We start from the raw sequence: 22,381 nt of genomic DNA, 5'->3' as shown, positions 1-22,381 counted from the left end.
GTAGGGTTAGTGATTAAACCTGTTCAGTTATGATTAAAAAATAGTGTAGTGTTGGATGTAAAGATGCACGCAAAATAAAATAAAGTAGGCGAGTAGAACAAGTTCTTATTACGTAGTGTTTCATACATGCTAACATTCGGACAATTAAATATAGTTCAATATTGAACACTTGCTTTGGTATGTTTGTTTATAAATAAGGGTTAAATTAACGTTTGGGGAGAGGGGCCCTCAATAAGGTCCTGGAGTAGGGCCCATCTTCCTCTTCCTCCACCACTGCTTGGTGCATCATCTGTATGTCATGGGTTGTATTTCTGTGTATAAATACTATTAAATATAAAATGCATTGTGTATTGACTGGACTACTCCAGAGACCATCTGAAGAGATTGATTGCTATATTGAATTAACTGTCCAGATTTGAGGTGTGAGTGTGTGAAATTCTTGTTTCCATCACGTCAGGAGCCAGATTCTTGAATGGATGTTGAAAAGACAGTAGAGTTATTGAAGTGCCCTAAGGAGGCTATTTTCAAAGGTTTTTTTTTTTTTTTTTTTTTTCTACTCCAACATATATATTTTCCCTCAAGAGAAGAAACTCATCTTAAATTATGATGTTAAAATTTACAAAACAAAGAAAAAAAATGAATCTTTGCGTTATCAATAAGTGTGTCCTCCATAATGCAATTACTGCCAACCTAACTGCCAATGTAACATGTCAGGAAGTAAGATGGTTGTAATATATGAAATATATGGAGTTGTGTTTACTGTATGTGATACGCATTATAAATAAGTCTCCTAACAATTTTGAAATTCCATGAGCATGCTAAACAATGGTTATTCAAATGGTTACCATGGGGAACTTTAGATCTGGAAGTTGTGAGCTTGAAAAATAAATATTTTGAAGAAGACTGTTTGACTGATCAGAGGATTTCAGATTCCCAACTTGGTGAGAATAAATTGGGGTCACAGATGCTTACTGGACAAGATTCAACCTCGTAACACACTAGAAAGAGGCTCTGTGTGCCAGAGAGAACTAGATATCAGTTAGATACTAGAACGAAGAAAATTCTCTCCAGCACAGTCTGAGGAAGGACGGTCCCTAAGTAGTTTTCAATACGAAGGACGATAAAACATTCAAGCAGACTAGAGGACTGTGAATAATTATAGTTTCGGAATATATTATATTGTATCCAATATACTGTAGATGATCTTTCAACTGGGGGCAGACGTGGCAGATGATATTACATCGTGATTAGGTTGCATTGTACAGCCTGTTCTAGTGGAGCAATTGGAAAAGGCATACAATACAGAAAATGATTTATTGTAGAACAATTTAGTGAAGTTATGTTATGAGCCACATAAGATCTGTTTTCTATTTTAGTTGTTGTTTTTATGTAATTGAACCATATAACTTAACATTTAATTAAACATCACTAATGCATAGCTATCATGGAAATAAATTAATAAATAATAAATAATAATAAATAAATACATATCACCATAAATTCAACATTTTATCAGAACCATAAATACTGGTATAATATTTAAGAAGAATCACAAATGCTGGTCAACACAAAAGACCTGGAAGGATAAGGTATAATCTAGCCAGAAAAAAAAAAAAAAAATTGAACATTTTCTCCTTGTTGTCTGTGGTGGTCTTTGTGTTAATAATTAAGGCTGGCATTTAAACAGAGACCTATATCAAAGATAACATTCAAATTGATGTGAAATGTATTCAAAGGCAACTGCTTTGTCTTTCAGTAGAATATATTGACCCAAGTTCATTAAAAAAACACACCATGCATTGCTCTTGCACACTACTAGTCTTTTAATCACTTTTATTATCTTCTGCATTACATTAGACGACTTGACTAACTCTAAATCTGGCAGAGGCTGATCATTGCTCATTTTAATTAATATATTTTGCTAATTCATCCGTTTAAAAAAATTGCAGCTCTATTTTAAGAGGCAGACTTTACAGTACTTTATTTTCTCCCAGGAAATTAAATATAGTTTGCTTGAATTATTCTGTTAGTCATGTTATACTGAGCAGGCAAGTATTGAGAGAGAGAGAGAGAGAGAGAGAGAGAGAGAGAGAGAGAGAGAGAGAGAGAGAGAGAGAGAGAGAGAGAGAGAGAGAGAGAGAGAGAGAGAGAGAGAGAACAAACATTGGCTACCATAGGGAATTTGATTCAAAGACACATTTAAGACACATGACTTCCACAAGTAGTAAAGGTCTGATCATGTCTGATTAATTGAAAAGAGTCTGGGTTGCAAGTTCCCATCTTGCTGTTGTCAAACACTGGTGTTACAGCCCTATCCAGAAATGTAACAGGAACAAGTGTCATTATGCTGCCAGTGGTTATACGTCTTTCCAGTTACAGTATAGAACACAATGACTTTGCAACTTTTACTAAATAAACAGTAACACCTGGAAGAAATATTTAAAGAGGGTTTAAATGAAACTAAAATGCTCCATAGAATAAAGACTTTACTGACATTTTAGTTTTTGAATCCAGCAGAAGCAGAGGCAGTATTGTCACGATGCAATCTGTAAAATCTGGGTCTCACAGCACACATTAAACAAGGGAAAAACTCCTAGTTTACAACTCAGGACTTGCACCCAGTTAGATGCCTCATTAGAACATGGAAGGAAAACCAGAGATGTGCATTTATAACCTTTTTATGACAGTTGTTCAGACTTGAAAATAAGGTATTATAGCTAACAAAATAATTCCATTCATCTTACCTGCGTTGCACTTCCATTAGAAACATGGGTCTGAAATGTGCTTATTGTCATTTTAACTCATGATATCTGGTTCTAAAACAAGTAAAAAAATGTTTGTACTCCCCATTTCACTGAAAATATATTAGACTGGTACTTCCTATGTCATTTAGGAGTGTCTTCTAGGTCAAAGCATGTTCTGTCTCAAAGCAAGTCAGTCAACAAAGAATGCAGCTAGTTGGTTAATGAATGGTTGGGGACAATTTCACCTTCCAGGTGGAATGAAAAAGGAAGTGAAACCAGGGTTTGCAGACAGAATCTTACCAATATATTCGAGGCGGTCAAGACACTTGGGTAATCTTACAGTTTCTCTGAAGTTAATGACATGGCTTATCCTTTGGAGAACAGAACAGACTTCTGTAGAGCTGAGCATTGAGACTAATAAGGGAATTGGCTTTTCCAACCACAATGATGCAGTCCTCCAGACAGGAGGATTGATTGAGTGCTAATGAAGATTAAACACATTATTTTGTCAATGAATCAGCAGTATGAAATAGAAGGTGAAGATCTGGTAGAGACATAGATGCCCTGTCAATGGTTACCACAGGTTAGCTCCGGGGAAGAAATACATATATTTCCTCATTAGTTGGACTCAACAGAGGTACAGAGTTGACTCACACAGAGAGGTTTTAAGTATAAAGTCAAAGGGGGAGTTTCAGTTGACTGAGATGCAAAAGTCTTTAAAGGAGAAATTGATTGAAAAATGTCAAAACATCTGAAGTGAATAGATGCCCCTTTTTCCCAACTTGTGTATGTTTGGAGACAGTTTTCACTTGCTAAAATGCAGCAGAACGAGAAGGTAGAAGATTTGTTGAATCATTGCCAAGGCAGGTTTGTAGGTTCAAAAGAAAACAGGCCATCCTCTAACCTAGTAGTTCCTCACTTGTTTTGTTTTTTGGTGTGAGTCTTTTTTCCTTCTTTCTTTGTGATAAAACTGCAGATAATCAGCAGGCGTTCTTATTGTGAACGACAGAAAACTGAGCAAAAGGTTGGGCTATGTGTGGGTTTGTTGTGGATACATTAAATAGTCACACTGGACAACAAATGCATGTAAATTCAGCATAAGCGCATATTCTGTTTAGCTGACTTTTTTTAATGTACACAACATCATGCTGATTTGCCAAATTATGCTTGTGTTTTCCAGGTAAAAGGCTATGCGTTTCAAAAGGAGGGGGAAGACATGTTAAGCGCTTTGATCAACATGCTGAAAAACTTAACAGAGAGGTAAGGGGTGCGAAAATGTATTTCAAAACAGAACTCATATCTGAATACCAGGAACTTGTCACATTCGACAGTTACATTCAGAAAACTCTGCGTTGGTAAAATCTTGACCTACTTAGACATATTCGAGTTATATTGAGAAAAATAGCAGATTGCACTAACACCAAAGGTGACTAAACAAGTAAAAAAGAAAAATAACTGTTAAAAAAAATAACACCTTTCTAAGCCTTAAAGCCAAGAAATGACATGTGATATTCTTCAGCAGAACGACATTCAATCTCCAATAGTGTTATAAACATTACATGTGATTGTTGAATTGGAACAATTTTAATGTTCTTGTTTTTCTCTGCATCTTTGAAGTACATCACAGTCTCATTTGTTCAGAGTACAAAATACTTTAAAGATCATTTAGGATTTTGTTTTTTATAATGTGCAATGGGATACTGTGATGCTGGAGTTGTACTGTATACAGTAGCAGGACATGGTGAGATTGAGTTATGCAGATCCGTTTCTGTTACAATGTAATATATGTAAATGTATATCAGAGAGTAATTATATTTTTGACTTACCTTTTTTTAATTATAAAGTGTAGGGAAGAGAGTCGCTCTAATCTCTTTACTTGAAATGCGGATACAACAACAGCACTTTAAAATTACTCTCATTAACATGAACAATGAACTAGCTGCAAAGTAGATTCCGCCCATGCTAGGCTGAAGTCATACTGCTGTTATTTTTCCCAGTAAAAGATTAAAGCAGAACATGAATACATTGAGAACTGTAGCTGTTAGAAAGCTTCAATGGAATACAAGAGGTTGGTCTGTTTATGTGTCTGTGTCTGTTTGTCTCGATGGTTAAATAAAAAGCAATCTTCTCTTAACTCACTCGTCAATTCAAATGATACACATTTGAAAAATCAATCACGAGTGACAACACAGAACATCCTAGAGAGGATTGGGCACTGTAAGACAGCTACTAGATTGAAGTGACTGAAACACATTAGTCAGCAGTGATCCCTACAATGCTAAGTATGTTGGTTCATGGTTTTAAATCTGAAGAGAAAATGTTGTGAGTATTCTTTATCAGCTCAGCCAAACAAAAGGTATTTTAAACTACTTGATCCTGCAAAGTATTATTATTTAATAATAGCATGATAAACTGTGGGCTGTAGTGTGATAGGTGGTGGTGCAGTGGGCTCTGTTAATGATAATGGTTAAGCGAGAATGCTAATATGTGTGACGGGCAGTGTGATGCTCTGCTGTTATTGATTATATCCCGTTGGTGAGATGAGGTTTAAAAGCTCTAAATGAATGTAGACGAGCCTGGTTCTTTTTGGCATTGTGGTTAAGACGCTTGCTTCCGGTGTGTTGGGTTGCCGGTTCAAACCCAGTCTCCATCCTGTTACATATGCTATTGAGAGCGGTGGGTGGGGTATTCAAGGCTATCGAATCACTTGAAAGTCACACCCTTATATATGCATTAGCAGCATTAGCATTGGTCCGCCTTTTCTTGTGGAAGATTTTTTTGGCTCTGTTTTTTGTTTTCATACTTTAATTTAGGAGAGTTATAGCACTTCAGGGAAAGAGCGCTTTCTTCAAATTATTAAATGTTTGAAAACAATGGAAAGACAGGGAGCAGTACAACTGAAAGGGAACAAAAAAAAAAACTTTATTAATTGACAAACAAAAAGGCTTGTACCCAGGAGGCTCACTCACTGTGTGACCTTGAGCAAGTCACTTAACCTCCTTTGTGTTGCAGGTACATAATTATTGCTTCTTGGACACCGTCTAATGTTTTTTGAAGCTAGTTGATGATAAACAAATTGTGCAAGTGCTTCACCAGGGTGAATGAGTGCTGTTAACAAGAGCTTGTAGCTCATCACACAGCCGCAATTAGAATCTGCATGATTTGGTTATGCAGCCTGTAGCCCTCAAACAGGCGCAATGTCAATGTCATTTTTTTCAGTGCTGTTCTACTAAATTTGATGTTGTGCTATTGTTTGGTGTTTAATAAAAAACTAAAATAGATTTAAGAAATGTTTAGTACCAGCTGGTTTGAAATCCACATCACAAAGAATTCGCAATTAAAGCAGACATAAGAAAAACACTAAGAAAAGAGTAACACTGCTACTGCTTTCTGAAGTTCTTTTTGTGCTGGTGTTATACTGTTCATATACCCAGAGAGTTCAATTTAATCAGCCGAAACCACAGGAGGGATTGAATGTGGCTGCTGTCCAGTAGTGCCAGCAACTCAACCACCTCCAGATACAGTAATGTGGCTCCAACTGATTTCTCTAGTGCTTGCCAGGACAATTTCTATTAATGTTCTTTGATCAAAGAAGAAATTCAGCACTGCCCTAGTTTCGCTTTTTTTTTTTTTTTTTTTTAAGAAAAGTCTAATGATGTAAAAACAAGTCAAGCTGTGTCATGTCTTGTTCAACAATAAACTTTACAAATTGCAAAATGTATCCCTCTTGACAATGGGATTAATCACTGTAAATTATAGAGACAATATATTTCAGAGCATTTTTTTTTCATCTGCCCATGGGTCCACAGATACTCTGTTTTCAGTTTTAATTTTCACATGCTTTTGGAAACACCAATTTCAATGTGCCTTCTTTTTAAATCAATATGATTATGGTGAGCTCAGTTAGAGATATTATTAATTTCCTAGCAGAGTGCTCCCTAAATGAATTAACTCTACAGGGTAAACATGCTTTCAAGCTTTTTTCTTTGTAATTACTTGAAGTCCATTAGAAGCATTCACAATAAACTATGTATTTAAAGCATACCATTTAAGTACACTACAAAAATATACTAATGAGGAAAAAAAAAACACTAACTTGCTTTTGGATTTGACAGATAATACTTAAAGACTGATAATCTCACACTGATTTTCTTCTTTCCTTACCTGTAGTCACAGGGCCATTCAATGGCATGCCTTCTGAGCAAAAAGCACAAATCTGTCATGCTGCTTGTGTACAGCAGTTATAACAACTTGCCAAAGATTTAAATATGTTATAGACATAGACTAATATATCAGTCAAACAGCAAATGGAATTCAAAGCCAGTCCGGAAATGCATTTAGAATGACTTGTTTTCCCTTCTGGTGTTCATGGCATTTATACTGGGTTCTACATCTGCTATTTTTGTTTTTTGTTAATTATGATTTCCTTTCTTCCATGAATATTTAAACACTGTTCTCAATTGTTACTGTTTTATTTTTGCACCACGCTTTCTGACTTACTTTATCTCTTTACATATTTGCTATTCATTTGCTTATGCTTGAGACAATCATTTTGATTTAAAATACATCTTCTGTTGGAACTCAATCATTCAGCATTTCTATGCAGCAGATTTTGCCACCTCTTATGCATCAGAGTTCTTCTTCTTCTTCTTCTTCTTCTTCTTCTTCTTCTTCTTCTTCTTCTTCTTCTTATTATTATTATTATTATTATTGCCCTTACCCAGGGTGACTTACAGTTGTATACAAAAAATACATATCAAGAATTACAGTACAATTAAGAGCAAGATACAACATACAATGACTTCAGTCCTAATGACAGCCTTCTCTCTGTTGCTGCGTGACTGTGTTTGTGTTTCGTATGAGATGTTAAACCTCGGTCTACTGAAACCTTCAGTCATCTTTAAAAGCTCAATCATAAATGAAGTGTGAATGAGACCACTTATCACACTAAGAAGGTTGATTCAATTTGATCCACCTACAACCTGATGACATAAACCACAGTTGGATTTTCATAGCCTTTTACAGCATTGGAGAATCTGTCCAGATTACAGTGAGAAATCCCTATATAAAACCAAATAAACAAATAAAAAAAAACCTTTGCATTGAAAGCAGTTTTATTAAAAGTTTATTTTTACTACTTTGCTTACTTTTAAATGCATTTACTGGGCTACATGTTGTTAGTTATAAAATAATATTTGCAGCAAAAAGTTGGTTTATATGTCCTTTATAAAAATTTAAAAAAACTGTTTTTTTTTATATTTGGAGTTTGCTTATGTAATACATAATCTGGCTATGCTATTTATTCCCCTCTCTAACAAATGTATTTCCACACAGCATATGTAGCTCACTACAGGATGAATACAGAATAGAAACTACTAGACATGTGGTGCTTTTGATAGGGAAATTCACAGGGTAACGGCGCCATGAGATGATCCCGTCTGTTACTCACATTGACTTGAGCTCATTTAGCTTTTCTGCATCATATAAAAATGAAACTTTGGCAATGTCTTTACAGAGAAGCCAGCCCACGGTTAAGCTAATGCCTTTTCTTTGTCTTTTGCGTAAGCATTTCCAACTAAGCAGGATGAATGGGAAATGTGGAAAATGATGACACTCAGCAGGATAGTATATGTGATCTTTGTGCATATGCTGTATACAAACAGCCTGCATGAATAAAAGAACCCCCAGCAGTAGTCAATAAATAGCAAAGTAAATCCAATGTTTACTATCTGTTGAGTTTCTACTGTAGTACTGGCTTGATTATCATTGGTTTTCTTGCAGAGATTCCTAATTCATAACAATTACTTACAATTACAAGACCAGGTAACTGCTGTGAATAATGTTAAGAAAACATATGCTAGAATGATTTTGATCTAAAATAATCACTATAGAAGAAAACTATCATTATCATTATTATACAACACCAGCTAATACCCTGAAGAATTCTTAACAGTACCATTGGCACATCACCTGAAAGGAGGTTTCCAGCACACATATAGAGGTAAACCAGAATAACTACCGTGTGATGTGCTATTCATCAGTAAGGAGGTAATACACAGAAATGTCCTCTGTTGCTGTTATCATCAGTTAAATATTTATTCTGCGGCTAAATAGCTTGTGACCATATGGTCAAAAAGAGAAATGCTTACAGCTTTACACTAGCATTGCTTTTGAATAAAACATCCCTAAAATAGAAGAATAAACATCAACGAGTGATCATTTAGAAAGGCAGAAAAGATATTTCCAATAAATATCTTTTAAGCAGGAAGAATGACTGGCTCAAGTGCAATAAGACATTTCTAAGATGTTAGCCAAAAAGTTCCTGCCCTCTCTCTCTCTCTCTCTCTCTCTCTCTCTCTCTCTCTCTCTCTCTCTCTCTCTCTCTCTCTCTCTGTCAGTAGCAATAGAACTGGACTTTGCTTTGCTGTACCAAAAATACTAGAAACAATAGGCAGACATTTTTTTCTCAACCAAAGACCCAATATTTAGCTAGAAAACATATTACAGAAAAGATATAACAGCAATAACAGCAGATGAAATCATAGGAATGTCGTGAAACAATTAAAACCTTAACACTAAAATTTAAATACTGCTGTATCATTATTGAAATATTGTTCCAAAATTGAAAATTCAACCCTCCAAAAAGTTGTTTTTGATCTATTTTTGCACAGGTAAAACACCAGGGATGGGCCTTTTTTTTTAGATATTTAAATCAATAAAATGGATCCCAAAAACTGATTTCTGAAGAATTAGTTCACCAAAGCTAAACTATGGTACAACATAGTAAACATACACCAAGGAATTCTATTTTAGTGCTGAAAGTGATTGAAGGACACAGTAGCTTTAATCCATCTCAGACTTGGTCTTCTATGCAGGTTGTTTGAACTGGTGAAGGTCCATTACACTATTTATGTCAGCTCAACACTGTACTTTAAAACAAACTGGAGTGTTTTGAGTATCATTTTAGAAATACTGTATATTCTCAATGTTACAGCAGCCCATAACCATGGCTGGCTAATGAAGCCATTTAAGTCATTCTTTGTAACCTTTATCTTATTTAAGCAACAAAAACAAGTCTGTAATAATTACCTGTAGTAATCAGTAGGTTTTTTTTTGTTTTTGTTTTTTTTTTGTATATGATTGTTAGAGCAGGGAAGAGTTGTTGTAATATAATCTACTCAGTTCACAGTTCAAATTTAAATTATTCCCTTCAAGCATTATCCAGCCATAGAAATCTTTAAATACACCAGGTTTGTTTATAGGTTGGCAAAAAATCTAACTAGAATCACATTTTTCATTTTAAGGAATATTAGAGGTGACACACATTTAAAAGAGTTGAAGCCAACCAAAGCAGTTTGTTAAATTTTAACTTGGCCCTATGTACAGCACTGACTGCTTGCTCGCTTGCTCTCTCTCTCTCTCTCTCTCTCTCTCTCTCTACTGGGACCTCTGTCTGTGAAGCAATCTGTCAGGTTTCATCTCTAACTGTGTCTATCTTCACACTTGCAATGGGTAAACCTCACAGTGTGTGATCTCTGTATGCCTTGGGTAACCTTCCCCAGAGTCTTCCAGGCTGCAAGTTTCAAATAAAATGTACAGCTTTGGCCAAACGTGTTGCATCACCCTATAGAATTAACACATTTTGCTTCAAAGGGTGGATTAAACCTGCTGAATAATTACATATTGAATTACATATCGCTTTGTAGTGTTTTATATATGTAATGAAAAACTGACAACAATTCTAGGTGATGCAACACTTTGGGCCATAGAGGTACTCTTACCTTTCTTGTAGGTTGTGTAGCATGTGCCCATACCTTTTTTTGATGTTCACGTTTCAGTGTGATTTTTGGTGGTGTTTTATAATTTGTATATTTTCAGGTTTTTTAGTAACATGTCTGAATTACAGACATTGCAGTAGTGATAACTATCTTTCACACCCTGGATATGTTGGATTTCCTTAAAATGGTCAGCTTGAAATGCAAGTTGCAGACATCACTGTAACGTCTCAAAGCAACGCACATCAAAAGGCTAAAAAACAAGAAAAACATACAACCTATACTTTACTAAACACCTTTTCCTCATTCATCTTGACATTTCCAGCTGCTCCTGGGTAAAACAAAGACTTCATCGATAAACTCCACGTGAAAAGACCCCAGAGGTGTTTAAAAGTGATATGTAATGCTGGATGCAGATTATATATATATATATATATATATATATATATATATATATATATATATATATATATATATATATATATATATATACACAGAACCCACAGAAGCCAAAGCCTTGTAATAGTTTCTGTCTAAGAACAACAGTAGACCAGAGGATTTTTTTTCTTCCGCAGGGGGTGAAACTCCAGGAAATGGGGATATAGTGGTGGTGGTCGTATATATGTATATCAGGCTTCGTGTTTTCCATATATCTGTAAAACAGCTTATTTGATTGTGTTGAATTGGGGGAGTATCATATTGTAGAGCTAAGTAGAGATGTCTATATATCACATACATATTTAGATGTATCTTGAGAACACACGCAGTTATTTCACATACTATAAATCAGTCATTTTAATATACTGTACTGTAGCATGATACCAACACTTACCAAGTGACATTTTGGTCTTAAATATCACTTATCTGATTTTTCCATTTATTGTTCTGTACTGTTCTGCAAATACTGTTGATTACATCACTGTCATCAATGGCTTGGTTTACAGGCACTTGAAAATCGACTCTAGAGTCATAACTGTGTGACCTCGTCACACAAATACATCGTGAATCAACAAAAGGAAGTCCTTTTGGCAGAGCGTCAATCGCTTTCTCAGATAAAAAAAAAGCTGTTAAAACCAATGTAAACGAGAGAAGGAATCGACCTTGTGGCTCACGAGGTTTAAGCAGCCAAGAGCCTGTTTTTCTGACTTAATATCATGTAATCTCCAGCAGGAAGGCTGTACAAAACATAGAAACCCTCCCAACACATACACACACACACATACACATATAAATTCTCAGTAGTAAAACTTCTACAAATTATATTATATTTTATATAATTTTGCGTGTGTGTTGGAAAGGTAACCAGACAAACAAGTAGCTAATGCCTGGCATATTTCAAAATTTGCGCAACAATACACATTAATTAATTTCTCTTGTTAAATGTTGTTATCCTCATGGTAACGTGTGAAGCTCTCCTCACGATATTCAGAGTCGTTCTTTTCCTACTTAGTAAGCAGGCACGGACATTTAAATATCCCCTCCCCTCAATGACTATGAATCGAGTAATCTGCATTGGTACGGGCAAACAGGCTGTGAGGAAAACTGTCATGATTTGTGCATGTAAACGCCGCCAATGTTTTTATTCCTACTCACAGCTCTAAACTAGAATGCATGTTACTGACATTTGTGTTAGTTTGCTCGATAGCATCAAAACACACAACAGCAAAAGATACAGATTATTTGTATTTGAATTGAAGCAGATTAGTATGATTCATTCATGGCAGGGTTTGATTTGCCAAGACCCGTAATCTTTGCATTTTATTAAGTAATCCACATAGCCTTGCACAACCAAAGGGAGAATTCAGTGATTTCAGCAGCATAGAATTAAACACACAAACTCTTTCTTTAATAAGTTCAATAAGTGGTGTGATACCATTGGAACAAAGGGATCTATTAATAAGCAACATTCCAGTTTTTTTGAGTGGACTAGAAGTCAGCCTTTTTTCTTTTAGTTGACATACTTGCTTTCTCAATCACATGACAGACCTAGCAGTAATCATTGCTCATAGATTATGCAAATCACTTGCCCATTGGTTTTCTGTTCTCATTCCCGAAAGCATTAACATCATCTAATCCTGTGACAGATTTATGTGTTTGGTGAGCACAGTGTCATATGTCCTTTGGTATCATGTCATCACCTTACCTTCTGGGGACATTTTGGGTCTGTTGCCTCCTTTATGTAGTCATGGACAGCTTAAACTCAATGTCAGTGTCAGACCACACAGCCATGTTCCAGTGATGGCACATGGCTGATTATTTCTAATTATTGTTATCGCTGGAGCAGACGATGTTCCACAAAGACGCTATCTTTTTCATTTTTATTTGGAAGATAGTTTTCTTTAGCTCTTTTTAAGGCTTATTGCTTAGAATTCCTTTGGGGAAATGTACAGCAATGATGCTATTTTTATTTCCCCTCATGCTTGCCTTTCTGCTTTTAGAGAGAAAATTAAAGCTGAAGGTGTTTTTTTATTATTATTATTTAAATACAGTACTAACAAATACTTAAAAATAACAAATAGCTTAAGGAATGAAAAAAAAGGTTAAATAAATGGTGTCTTTCCTTATATGTAAGAGCTTACTGTGCTTAACTCCCCTCGCTGAGGTCATTTACTTAAGAGTCAGATCAAGTGCCAGGTTTATGCCATGTTCTCTCATGTGTTCTGAAACTGCTAAGCTACAGTGTAATCAGGGCACTGTTATTTTATTCAAAACCATGTGCATGAGACTCCAGGCTTCAGGAGTGCTGTTTTAATTGTTCTTGACAAACAGGTAGTCCATGCCTATGAACCAGGTGCCGACCAACTCTATTCAAGCTGAAAACTGTGCTGCATCAGGTGTGTCAGTGTCATAAAAAAAAAAAAAATCATACAAGTTCCCTTGCATAGTTTGATCAAAACCATGCACATGGTTCCTAGGGTGTATACACAAATATATGTGTGGAGATAGATTGGACCTCCACTATATTAATAGACACCTGTGTCTTCATATCTACCTGCGACAGATACTTACAATGTGTATTTCCTATAATCAAACTAACATGCTGTGTCACACAACCAGGTTTAATGGGTCTATGTTAGCTCTACTGGTGTTAAAAATATTCAGTCTTGAAACATATATAAAATGCAAAGGTTCATAAAGCAGAAACCAAAATAATTGCCTTTTAGCAGAAGGCTCCAGCTATTCATATCTGAAGCAAATTGCTTTCTTCCTGGATGGTTTTTAACGACAACTAAACACTGTGGTTCAATAAAAACTTTAATGACACTGTTATTCTGTTAATGAGCCCAGGGCGAGAGTTGTCTCTGAGGACTATCAATTACTGACATTTGCATCAGCTAAGGGAAAGCTGGTAATAATCATCTGGTCAGTGTTGTTTCTCAAGATGATCATAGATTAACCATCGCTCCCAAGACATAGTGCAGTTTAGAAAGTCAGCACTTCTGGTATTCATTGAATTATATTTTTAAATAATTGCTGCTTTGACTGGAAAGGAAGGCTCTTAATAAACAAAACCATGAACTAATCTAGTTCAGGGTGATGATGTATTTTTTGCTTATGTAACAAATGCATGGCATTGAATAAAATACTGTACACACAGACAAATCAGGTGAAAGCATGACTGTGTTTCTTACTTTCTTGAGAAGCCGCTTGTTCTGGGAGGGCAGCTGAATAGTAAATCGGCTAGTCATGTTTTTCCTTGCTTGGTCTTACTCCAGCCTCGCTCATTTCATCTGTTCCCAATAGTGTCCTGTGATCTAAGGTTCTTGGTTTATTAGGGAAACTTGGATCAAGACTGTTCCCAAAAGCTTACACATTTCAAACTGTTTGCCTAAACTATGGAACTGAATTACCTCTTATAAAAGTTTCCCACAGTAAAAGCATAGCAAAGTGTATGAAAGCACAGTGAGTGCATTGTAAAGCCCAGATACCTATGGTAAAGCTTATTAAAAAAAACACATATGCAAAACCAAATGCATATAGCAGTACAACCATGGGAAAAGCATGTGAAAAGTGAAACAATACTTTGGTAAACTTGTATAAAGGACAAACTGTATCCATGAGTCTACTGTATTTCTGAACTTTATAGTTGGGCCTTTGCAACTTAGAATTGGGTACATTTAAATGTTATTTATATAGGTTTGGTTTGCTTTACTGTCGTTACACTGAATTATCTATAAATGTAACCTTTTAATTTTGTTTGGGACTATGTTTTACAGTATAGCAGTAGTGTTGGTAGTTTTTTTGTATCTTCCTTGTAAGTGGATGACCACTTTCCTATTGATAAAAGAAACAGTCATATTTTTGGCAGATGCATCAATATAACAGTTTGGAAAATTGTAAATTAACATCTCTAAAAGTATCTAAAATCACCCAGAACTAAAACACATTTCTAGGAGTAAAGAGAATACTTGACTGGGTTTTCACACAGTTACCAGATTTCTATGGGAATACTTTTTTCAGAAAGAAGACATCCACTTAGTAGTAAAAATAACAGTTTATTGGTTGTGAAAGATATGCCTGAGTGGTGCGTGAACAATAGGCAAACAGTTATGCCAGACATGAACATGATAGCCGACAGATACATAATACATTCACATTACAATATGGCCCATGGCCTTATCCATTGGAGCTCAATAGCTGCCCCTATGCTGGCCGAGCTAAGATGAATGCAATACAGTGATTAAGAATGGCTCGGCCAGCGGGCAGGACAAGTGACACTTGGGGCCACCTTCCCCCTAGACAAGGCACGCTGCAGGGTGGCGGCAGGGAGGGGGAGGACCAAACAAAGAAACGGCAAGGGTTTGTGGGCAGAGAGACCTATTTAACTGGTCAAACTGGTAACGTATGAAATTGATGGGTGGTGTCTCCTTTCGGAAAGACAACAAGTTTCCCATTCTAAACTGTCATAGATCTAGGGAAGCTATTAAGGTCAAATTGAGCCCTACAAGAAAAACTGAACAACAAGAGGATCTATTCGGGGTACCACTACAGATGTCTCAGTATAATACTTTGCCAAGACACCAAGTGAGCAAGTCGTCTGAGTGAGGTTGTCCAGCAACAAACTCCCAATTCCCAGTTCTACTGTTTTCCTAGAAAAAAGAAAACGTTTTGTGGTACCATTATACTTGTGAGATGAGTTGCTCATCAAAATCTGTTGCATGTTTTTAAAGAATAGACCATTAGCTATATAGAGATACCAAGGTGTTTTGTAAGTAAGGGATCTGAGTGAGTAAAAAATCCCCACCTGTAGTCTTGCTGTAAATCATTTGCTGTTTGCATAATGTGTTGGTAGTGTATTAGGCACAGTATAGAATGCTAATGCATTTATTTATTTATTTTTAGCAGAATTCATGTTTGCTAGAAAAAAGTTGTATCTAGCTGTCAAAATAAAGTCGCCCTTGTCCTCAACATGACTCCAGGAAGGATATAATTGTGTATGAAATAGCAAATTCCCCCAGTAATAAGATATATGTATTACCAAAAAGTGATTTGGGTATTTAATCCATTATCCCCATGACTGTCATAGATTTACATATTTCCATCCTATTTTGTATAGAACAGATGCACATGAAAAATGTGTATCAGTGTTTCTAACTGTAGGCTTAATAGTCATTTGAACTGTTTGTGCGATCCTGTAGCAAAAATAATTAATTTTAATAATCTGGTCTAAAGTAGGGTGGCACGGTGGTGTAGTGGTTAGTGCTGCTGCCTTATAGTGCCAGGGTCCTGAGTTCAAATCTGGCTTAGGGGGGTCTGTCTGTGTGGAGTTTGCATGTTCTCCCATGTTCTCCCATGTTCATGTGGGTTTTCTCTGGGTACTCTAGTTTCTGTCCAAAGACCATGTTGATTGGTTACTCTAAATTGCTCTTAGTGTGTGTGTGTGGTGCCCTGCAGTCCTGTGCCTGCCAGGTTAGACTCACCACAACAGTGTAAAGGATTAAGCAGTTATTGATAGTGGATAGATGTTTTTAACTAATTTAAGGAGGAACATACACAGTTATTGGACTCATAAAACATGTCTGGTTATCAGTATATCTAAATGCTTGATTCCCTCTTTCAGCATTTAATATGTGGCATGACATTGTTTTTCTTCCTCTGGTGAATACTGTAGTATAATAACAAAAAATGTTGATGCTACTAGCCTATGCAACTAATTTACAATGAAAATCCATTATTATTTGTGTTGATTTCTATGACACAATGCTGATGAAAGGTTTTAAGGGTTAAACATTATTGATACCTTACACTGTATGCTTCAATTCAGCAGTTCACAAAACTACAATCGTTGTTACATTTCCACTAAATATTTCAGACCTGTATAAATAAGCAAATGAAGAAAGAAACATCGAATATACTTGGCGTATGGGAGCAGTGGGAGACAATAAGTTTTGTTCAGCCTGGTGTTTGATTCTGCAGTTAGAGTGTTTTTTTGAAAAGAGCTTTGATACAGACTCTAAAGTTATAAGTGTAAAAAGTTGTCAGGACATTAGCAATGAAAATAAAAATTACAGGTACGTTATTTAAACTACTAAACAAAAAAAAAAAAGTCTTAAAGCACTACAACCTGTTGCAATTTGAAAAACATTTACTGAAACCTAGGTCTGGTTAAGAAAGCTATTAGAATTGATAATTTATGTGGCATTTTAAAAATACCATTTCTATAGGGGTTGACAAGAGCCTTTCTCCATATTAGCATAGCTAATGTGTTTGACTGAGCTCTAAAGAAAAATGGTTACTTTGCCATGTTGGCATTATAATAGTGCAATTTAAAATCTGCACTCCTTACTATTCTATGTGGGAGTGGGGTCAGGCATTATTATACTATATTGTACTAGAAACACTTAAGTACTGTATCTGATGGTATCTGTATCATCAATAACACTGCAGTAAACTAAGGGCAGGATTTTCTGCAGTAGATAGTTCTGTGAGTTTACGTGAAGATTTGGAGTTGCATAAGATGGGGGGGTTATATTGCTTTATGTATTTACCAATGTGGGATGTGACAAAAGTGAGACCTGATACTTATGTAATAAATACATCTAGAATGACTCACTGTAGCATTATGCATTTGTCACAGATTTTTTTTTTTTTTGGACTGTAGAAAGTGACATAGTACAGAAATGTTCTGGTTTATAAAATGCTTTGAGGAAATGAAACGGTGATATCTCACCTAAACAGCTGTTTAACGCTTCTTCTTCTTCTTCTTCTTCTTCTTCTTCTTCTTCTTCTTCTTCTTCTTCTTCTTCTTCTTCTTCTTCTTCTTCTTTCCTTCTGTATATTTTGCCATTTGACTTTACCCTGTACCACAAGAGTCTGCATATATCAGCAAACCCAGACATCCTCGTTAATATATGCTTTAGCATGAAGAAGACCGTGTTTAAACAAGGTATTTCCCATCCTGTATTCAGAACACAGTTCCAGATATGCGATTCCAAATTCCTGTGCTAGGCTCTGGTCAATGTACTGACCGTATTTTAATTCCTCGATTCATTCCTCCACCTAAGTGTCACCCTTTGCTACACTGGTACATACACTGGTACAGATGTACCGTCTGTAGGTCATCTTTTGAGTTCCAGCAGACAATTACCTTTACGGGACACATGGGCTCTACATCCAATGCAGTGCCCCACTCCTGTTGTAAATAAATAAAGAGATTTGGACAGATTTGGTCTTACCTTTTTACTGACTTTATATAATGTTTTCTGACATCCACACCCTATATAACTGCCAGCATTTCCAATCTTTTAAATACTACAGATGAAAAAAAATCACGAAATCTGCATGCCACTTTTATTAAAGAGAAGATTAAAGTCCTTTGTTGCAAAGCTCTGCAACTGTAGTTGTTCATTGCAGCATGTCAATCACTATTTGCATAAAAAATGACAACTTCTGAGAATAGATTGAGTAAAATTTTGCACTATGCTGCAAGGTTTTGTCGTCTCACTCAATAAATGTTCTTTTGATTTACTTAAACAGAATGCCATTGCTGCTGGCTGTGCTGAGCTAAGTATAAACCTTACATGAGTCACAGTGGCTCAAACGATGGTATTTCTCAGTTGAGCAGACTAAGCGGCAGATCAATGCAGCTGTAAAGGACCGATGTGTGATCTAGTGATTTCTTTTTCTATTGTCGAGAAAAGCAAGTGTGGAGTTTTGGTTGTTTGCTTTTGAAAGGATGGCTAACGGTATATACTTCCTCGGTTTACCAAGGTATGTGATTTGTCTTTCTTCTACAACAATCACCCTTTTGGCACACTTTCTACAGACTTTAAGGTATATTTTGATTTTGATTTTGATTACCATTTATTGGTCATGAGTCAAGAAGAATTCAATACTGATACTTGAGCCTGAATTTCTAGGAAATAAGTTATTTTACAAAAACCTAAAAGACATGTCGCTTTGTTTTCTATTATTATTTGTAATACATTATCCACCGAGTATAGTTTTTCTTCTTATTATTATGCTCCAAATCTTAAAGACAGTACATCCAATTACTACCATTATACTATACAGTTAACCCTTACTCAATCTGTTTTTGTATTTCTACCAGTTGAAGCAGCTAGCAGACACTTAACATTCCTTCTGGAGAAAATGCTTGTATGTCTTTTGATTATTCAACCATTGCTGAAAAGAATATTACAAGCTTGTTAAAATAATGTTTTTATGCCTTTAACAAGAAAAAATGCTGCTGCTTTTTTTTTTTTATAATTGTACATACTGTATTAGATGTTCTGCAAATAACATTCTCCTCCTATGAGGACCAGAAGCAAAGTATTTTTAAGCTGCAGCTAAATTCTGAAAATAGGGTTTAGTTTAACCTCATAATTACATCTCCTTACTGGCAAAACAGGTTCCTAGAGCAAGACTTGCCTTGTAATGTCTTGGTTTTTGTATACCTTTTTAACTTACAATGATTTTTAGTTTACGTTTTAACAAGTTGAATTAGGTTATATCATTAGCATGGCCAATATTAAAAACTTTGTACACCGTACTCTAATATTATTTAATAATGGGTACTGTAGAACTACAAGAAGTATAGTATAATATGTTTTTCCATTTGGCACATTACCACAAAATAACAGACACAATAGCATCAGTAGTTGAAGTGTTGCTAATCTACTCTTGCATCCGAGTTTCTTACTGTTAGTATTGTGGAAGACAATTGCACATCAGTTAAAATGACATGTTAAAATAAACATCAACCTCACACATTTCCATTTGTTTGTAAATCATTGAATAAGTATTGATTCTGAAAAAGGTGATGTTATTTAAATTTAATCAAAACCACATGTCAATCTTCTAGCAAGAGTTTCCCTTTTCTATAAACAGTATATAATAATAATTAAACTAATGGACTAAGCACAGTGTTAGTGTCAAACAGTTGTTATCTGGGATTATGCACACTATAAGCGAGATTAAAAGACAACTGAAATGATCAATCACAAGCTTGAAATCCTGCAGTTTATCATATCTCTTCCACTTCTTTGACCGCTTAAGATCTTTTATGTTTTACTGTCCACTTAACATAAACCAAGTTCCTCACTGAAGAACCATTATAGAGTCGAGCCATTTTGTATGACTGGCAAATACAGCATTCATGCATTATTTTAATATTTCACAATTTCACTTGAGAGTAAACTGTACTGTGATTTACTGTACATGTGTCCTCCACTAATTCACTGTTTTTTATTTCATTATTATTCCCTATAAGTTGTTTTGGAGATATCCCTTCTCTTCAGTAAATTGCCCGTATAAGGGCATAATAAATATTGTAATAAGTGTGATTTAAAGCAAAGATTCATGTTTTGACCTTACTAAATACAATGAAAAATATCAGTAATGGTTTGCTATTACAACACAGTGGAAAAAAGGGCCCAATGTTCAAATAGATTTTGTTTTGTCTGTGATCTCTAAACTCTGCTCTCCAGTATTTCTAGAGCTTATCCTGATTAGTCAACCGGTTTGATTAAATAGCATTTTGTAAGATTGTTACCTTGGATACTGTATAGTTATGTGTGTTTCTTTTTTGTGTTCTGCTACTTTCAGTTCCCCAGGACCCCCAGCAGGCAAGATGGTTAAATCATTTTAATAAAAAATCTTGTGTTGACCTTTTACTATTTTATTGATATGACTGCTTTTTTTTAATTGTTCTGACATTGCACAGCACCTTGGGATGACTTGTCAAAGAGGCTCATCCGTGGAAAATAGAAAGCTTGTCAACTGCAGCATATCACTGACAACACCTTTGAGCCTTTGAACCAAAGGGAGTTACTTGAACTTTAAGTTTGTAGATTTGTTCAAGTCCCCAAATGCTTTCTATTTATTTTTTTAGATTTATCTCGTGAAATGCCTGGTAATCTATTTGCTTACCTGTCTGTATAATTTTCAGTTTTTATGCAGATCCCATCTTAGCATTCCAGTCCTGCATGTGTGATTGATTGTTCGAGAGCTGAACTTTCTAGCAGACTGAATGAGGTATATATATATATATATATATATATATATATATATATATATATATATATATATATATATAATGAAGAATGAGGGACTAGACTTTCGCTTGCATTAAGGACAAATTGTACCAGTGCATCCAATACATAAATCTGTATTGGGTCATGTAATTATATGTGAAGCAATTTTGTCCAAAAAAAAGCAAATTTACTCATGGAATTTGCCATTTGTTATCAAAAGAAATAGCGTTTCCATTAACATATTGATACTAATCAATGCAGTGAAGCATTAGGTGCTGTATATTAATCAAACTGAATTGTGCCTTTACTACTTGACATTTTCTATACTTTTCTGTAACTGACCAATTTCACCAAAACATTTCAGTTACTTTCTATAGATGTGACCCCATATGACATTTAAAGTCGGATCATGGCTTATATAAATGAAGGAGTTCCCAAACACAATAGCAGATACTAGGGAAAGACTAGCCTGATACTAAGACTGAAACCAACCTAACCTCTGCAATCAATGCTCAAACAGCTCAGAGGGGTATAATTAATATAGTCAATAGAGACCATCGTGGCTATACGTACTGTTTCAACTATGTTGTTCAATTTGATTCTTACTGGCAAGTTTGGGTAAATAAGACCTGGCCAGGTATTACAAAAAACATATTTATGCTTAGGTAAGCTGCTTAAACAGTTAATGGACTGCTACAGTGATCTACGCACAATATGAGACAAAGGAAGGAAGGCAAACATTGCATGGAGGGAGATACAGAGAACTATAATGGGCTGTTACGGGTTTAATATGAAGTTGAAAATGATTTGTGAGAACTTGCACAGTTTTATTGCGGTTTGCCGCAAGTTTATTGAAATGGGAGACAGAGAATTTCTGGGCACAATTTAGGATAAATCAGCTGCTGGCTTGGAAATTACCCACTCACTCACACACTAATATTCGACAGTTGGATCCAAACTGGCATTTAGCATGGCAATTGAGGTAATAAAGATAAGCCGCCAAGCAAAAGATGTAGTTACTGTATATCTGGGTGACAGCGAGGAGCTGGCACTTTGTTCTCCTTTACTGATAATCTATCTAGTGGAAGTTATAGTCTACAGTCCCCAGGACTAAATTTAAAGGTTGAGATAAAACATTTTATATGTTTGACAGCTTGATTAAAAAGCTTTCTTTTTATTTGTATTTGTCTGTTTGTGGTGATCTAATACATATGCATTTATTCCCTTTGTAAACCTTGCAAACCTGCATTAGAAAAAAAAGTAGCAAAAATGTGTGTTTACATTCTAAAGTGTTGCCAAATCTAATGCTTCTGCTATATTTTTTGATTGAATCCAACATGAAAGCAGATCTACAGTATCAAACCTGTATCTTCATATTGGTCCTTGT

The 22,381-nt window shown here is 35.4% G+C and overlaps 1 protein-coding gene across 4 annotated transcripts in view; it reads left to right on the top strand.

Moving 5' to 3' along the window:
• Window positions 1–22,381, top strand: part of LOC121327193 (A-kinase anchor protein SPHKAP-like) — a 102,790-nt gene that overhangs the window by 37,990 nt on the left and 42,419 nt on the right. For 3 of the 4 annotated variants that reach the window (XM_041271057.1, XM_041271056.1, XM_041271058.1), the window contains exon 2: window positions 3,925–4,004. In XM_041271057.1, coding sequence (XP_041126991.1) covers window positions 3,925–4,004 — 80 coding nt within the window. Of the gene's footprint in view, window positions 1–3,924; window positions 4,005–18,608; window positions 18,731–22,381 lie in introns of those variants that run through there. The other variant, XM_041271059.1, reaches the window with a different exon arrangement.

This window comes from Polyodon spathula, chromosome 14 (genome assembly GCF_017654505.1).
Source record: "Polyodon spathula isolate WHYD16114869_AA chromosome 14, ASM1765450v1, whole genome shotgun sequence".
NCBI lineage: Eukaryota > Metazoa > Chordata > Actinopteri > Acipenseriformes > Polyodontidae > Polyodon > Polyodon spathula.
Note: the sequence above shows the minus strand (reverse complement) of the source record. Positions and strands in the feature narration are given on the sequence as shown.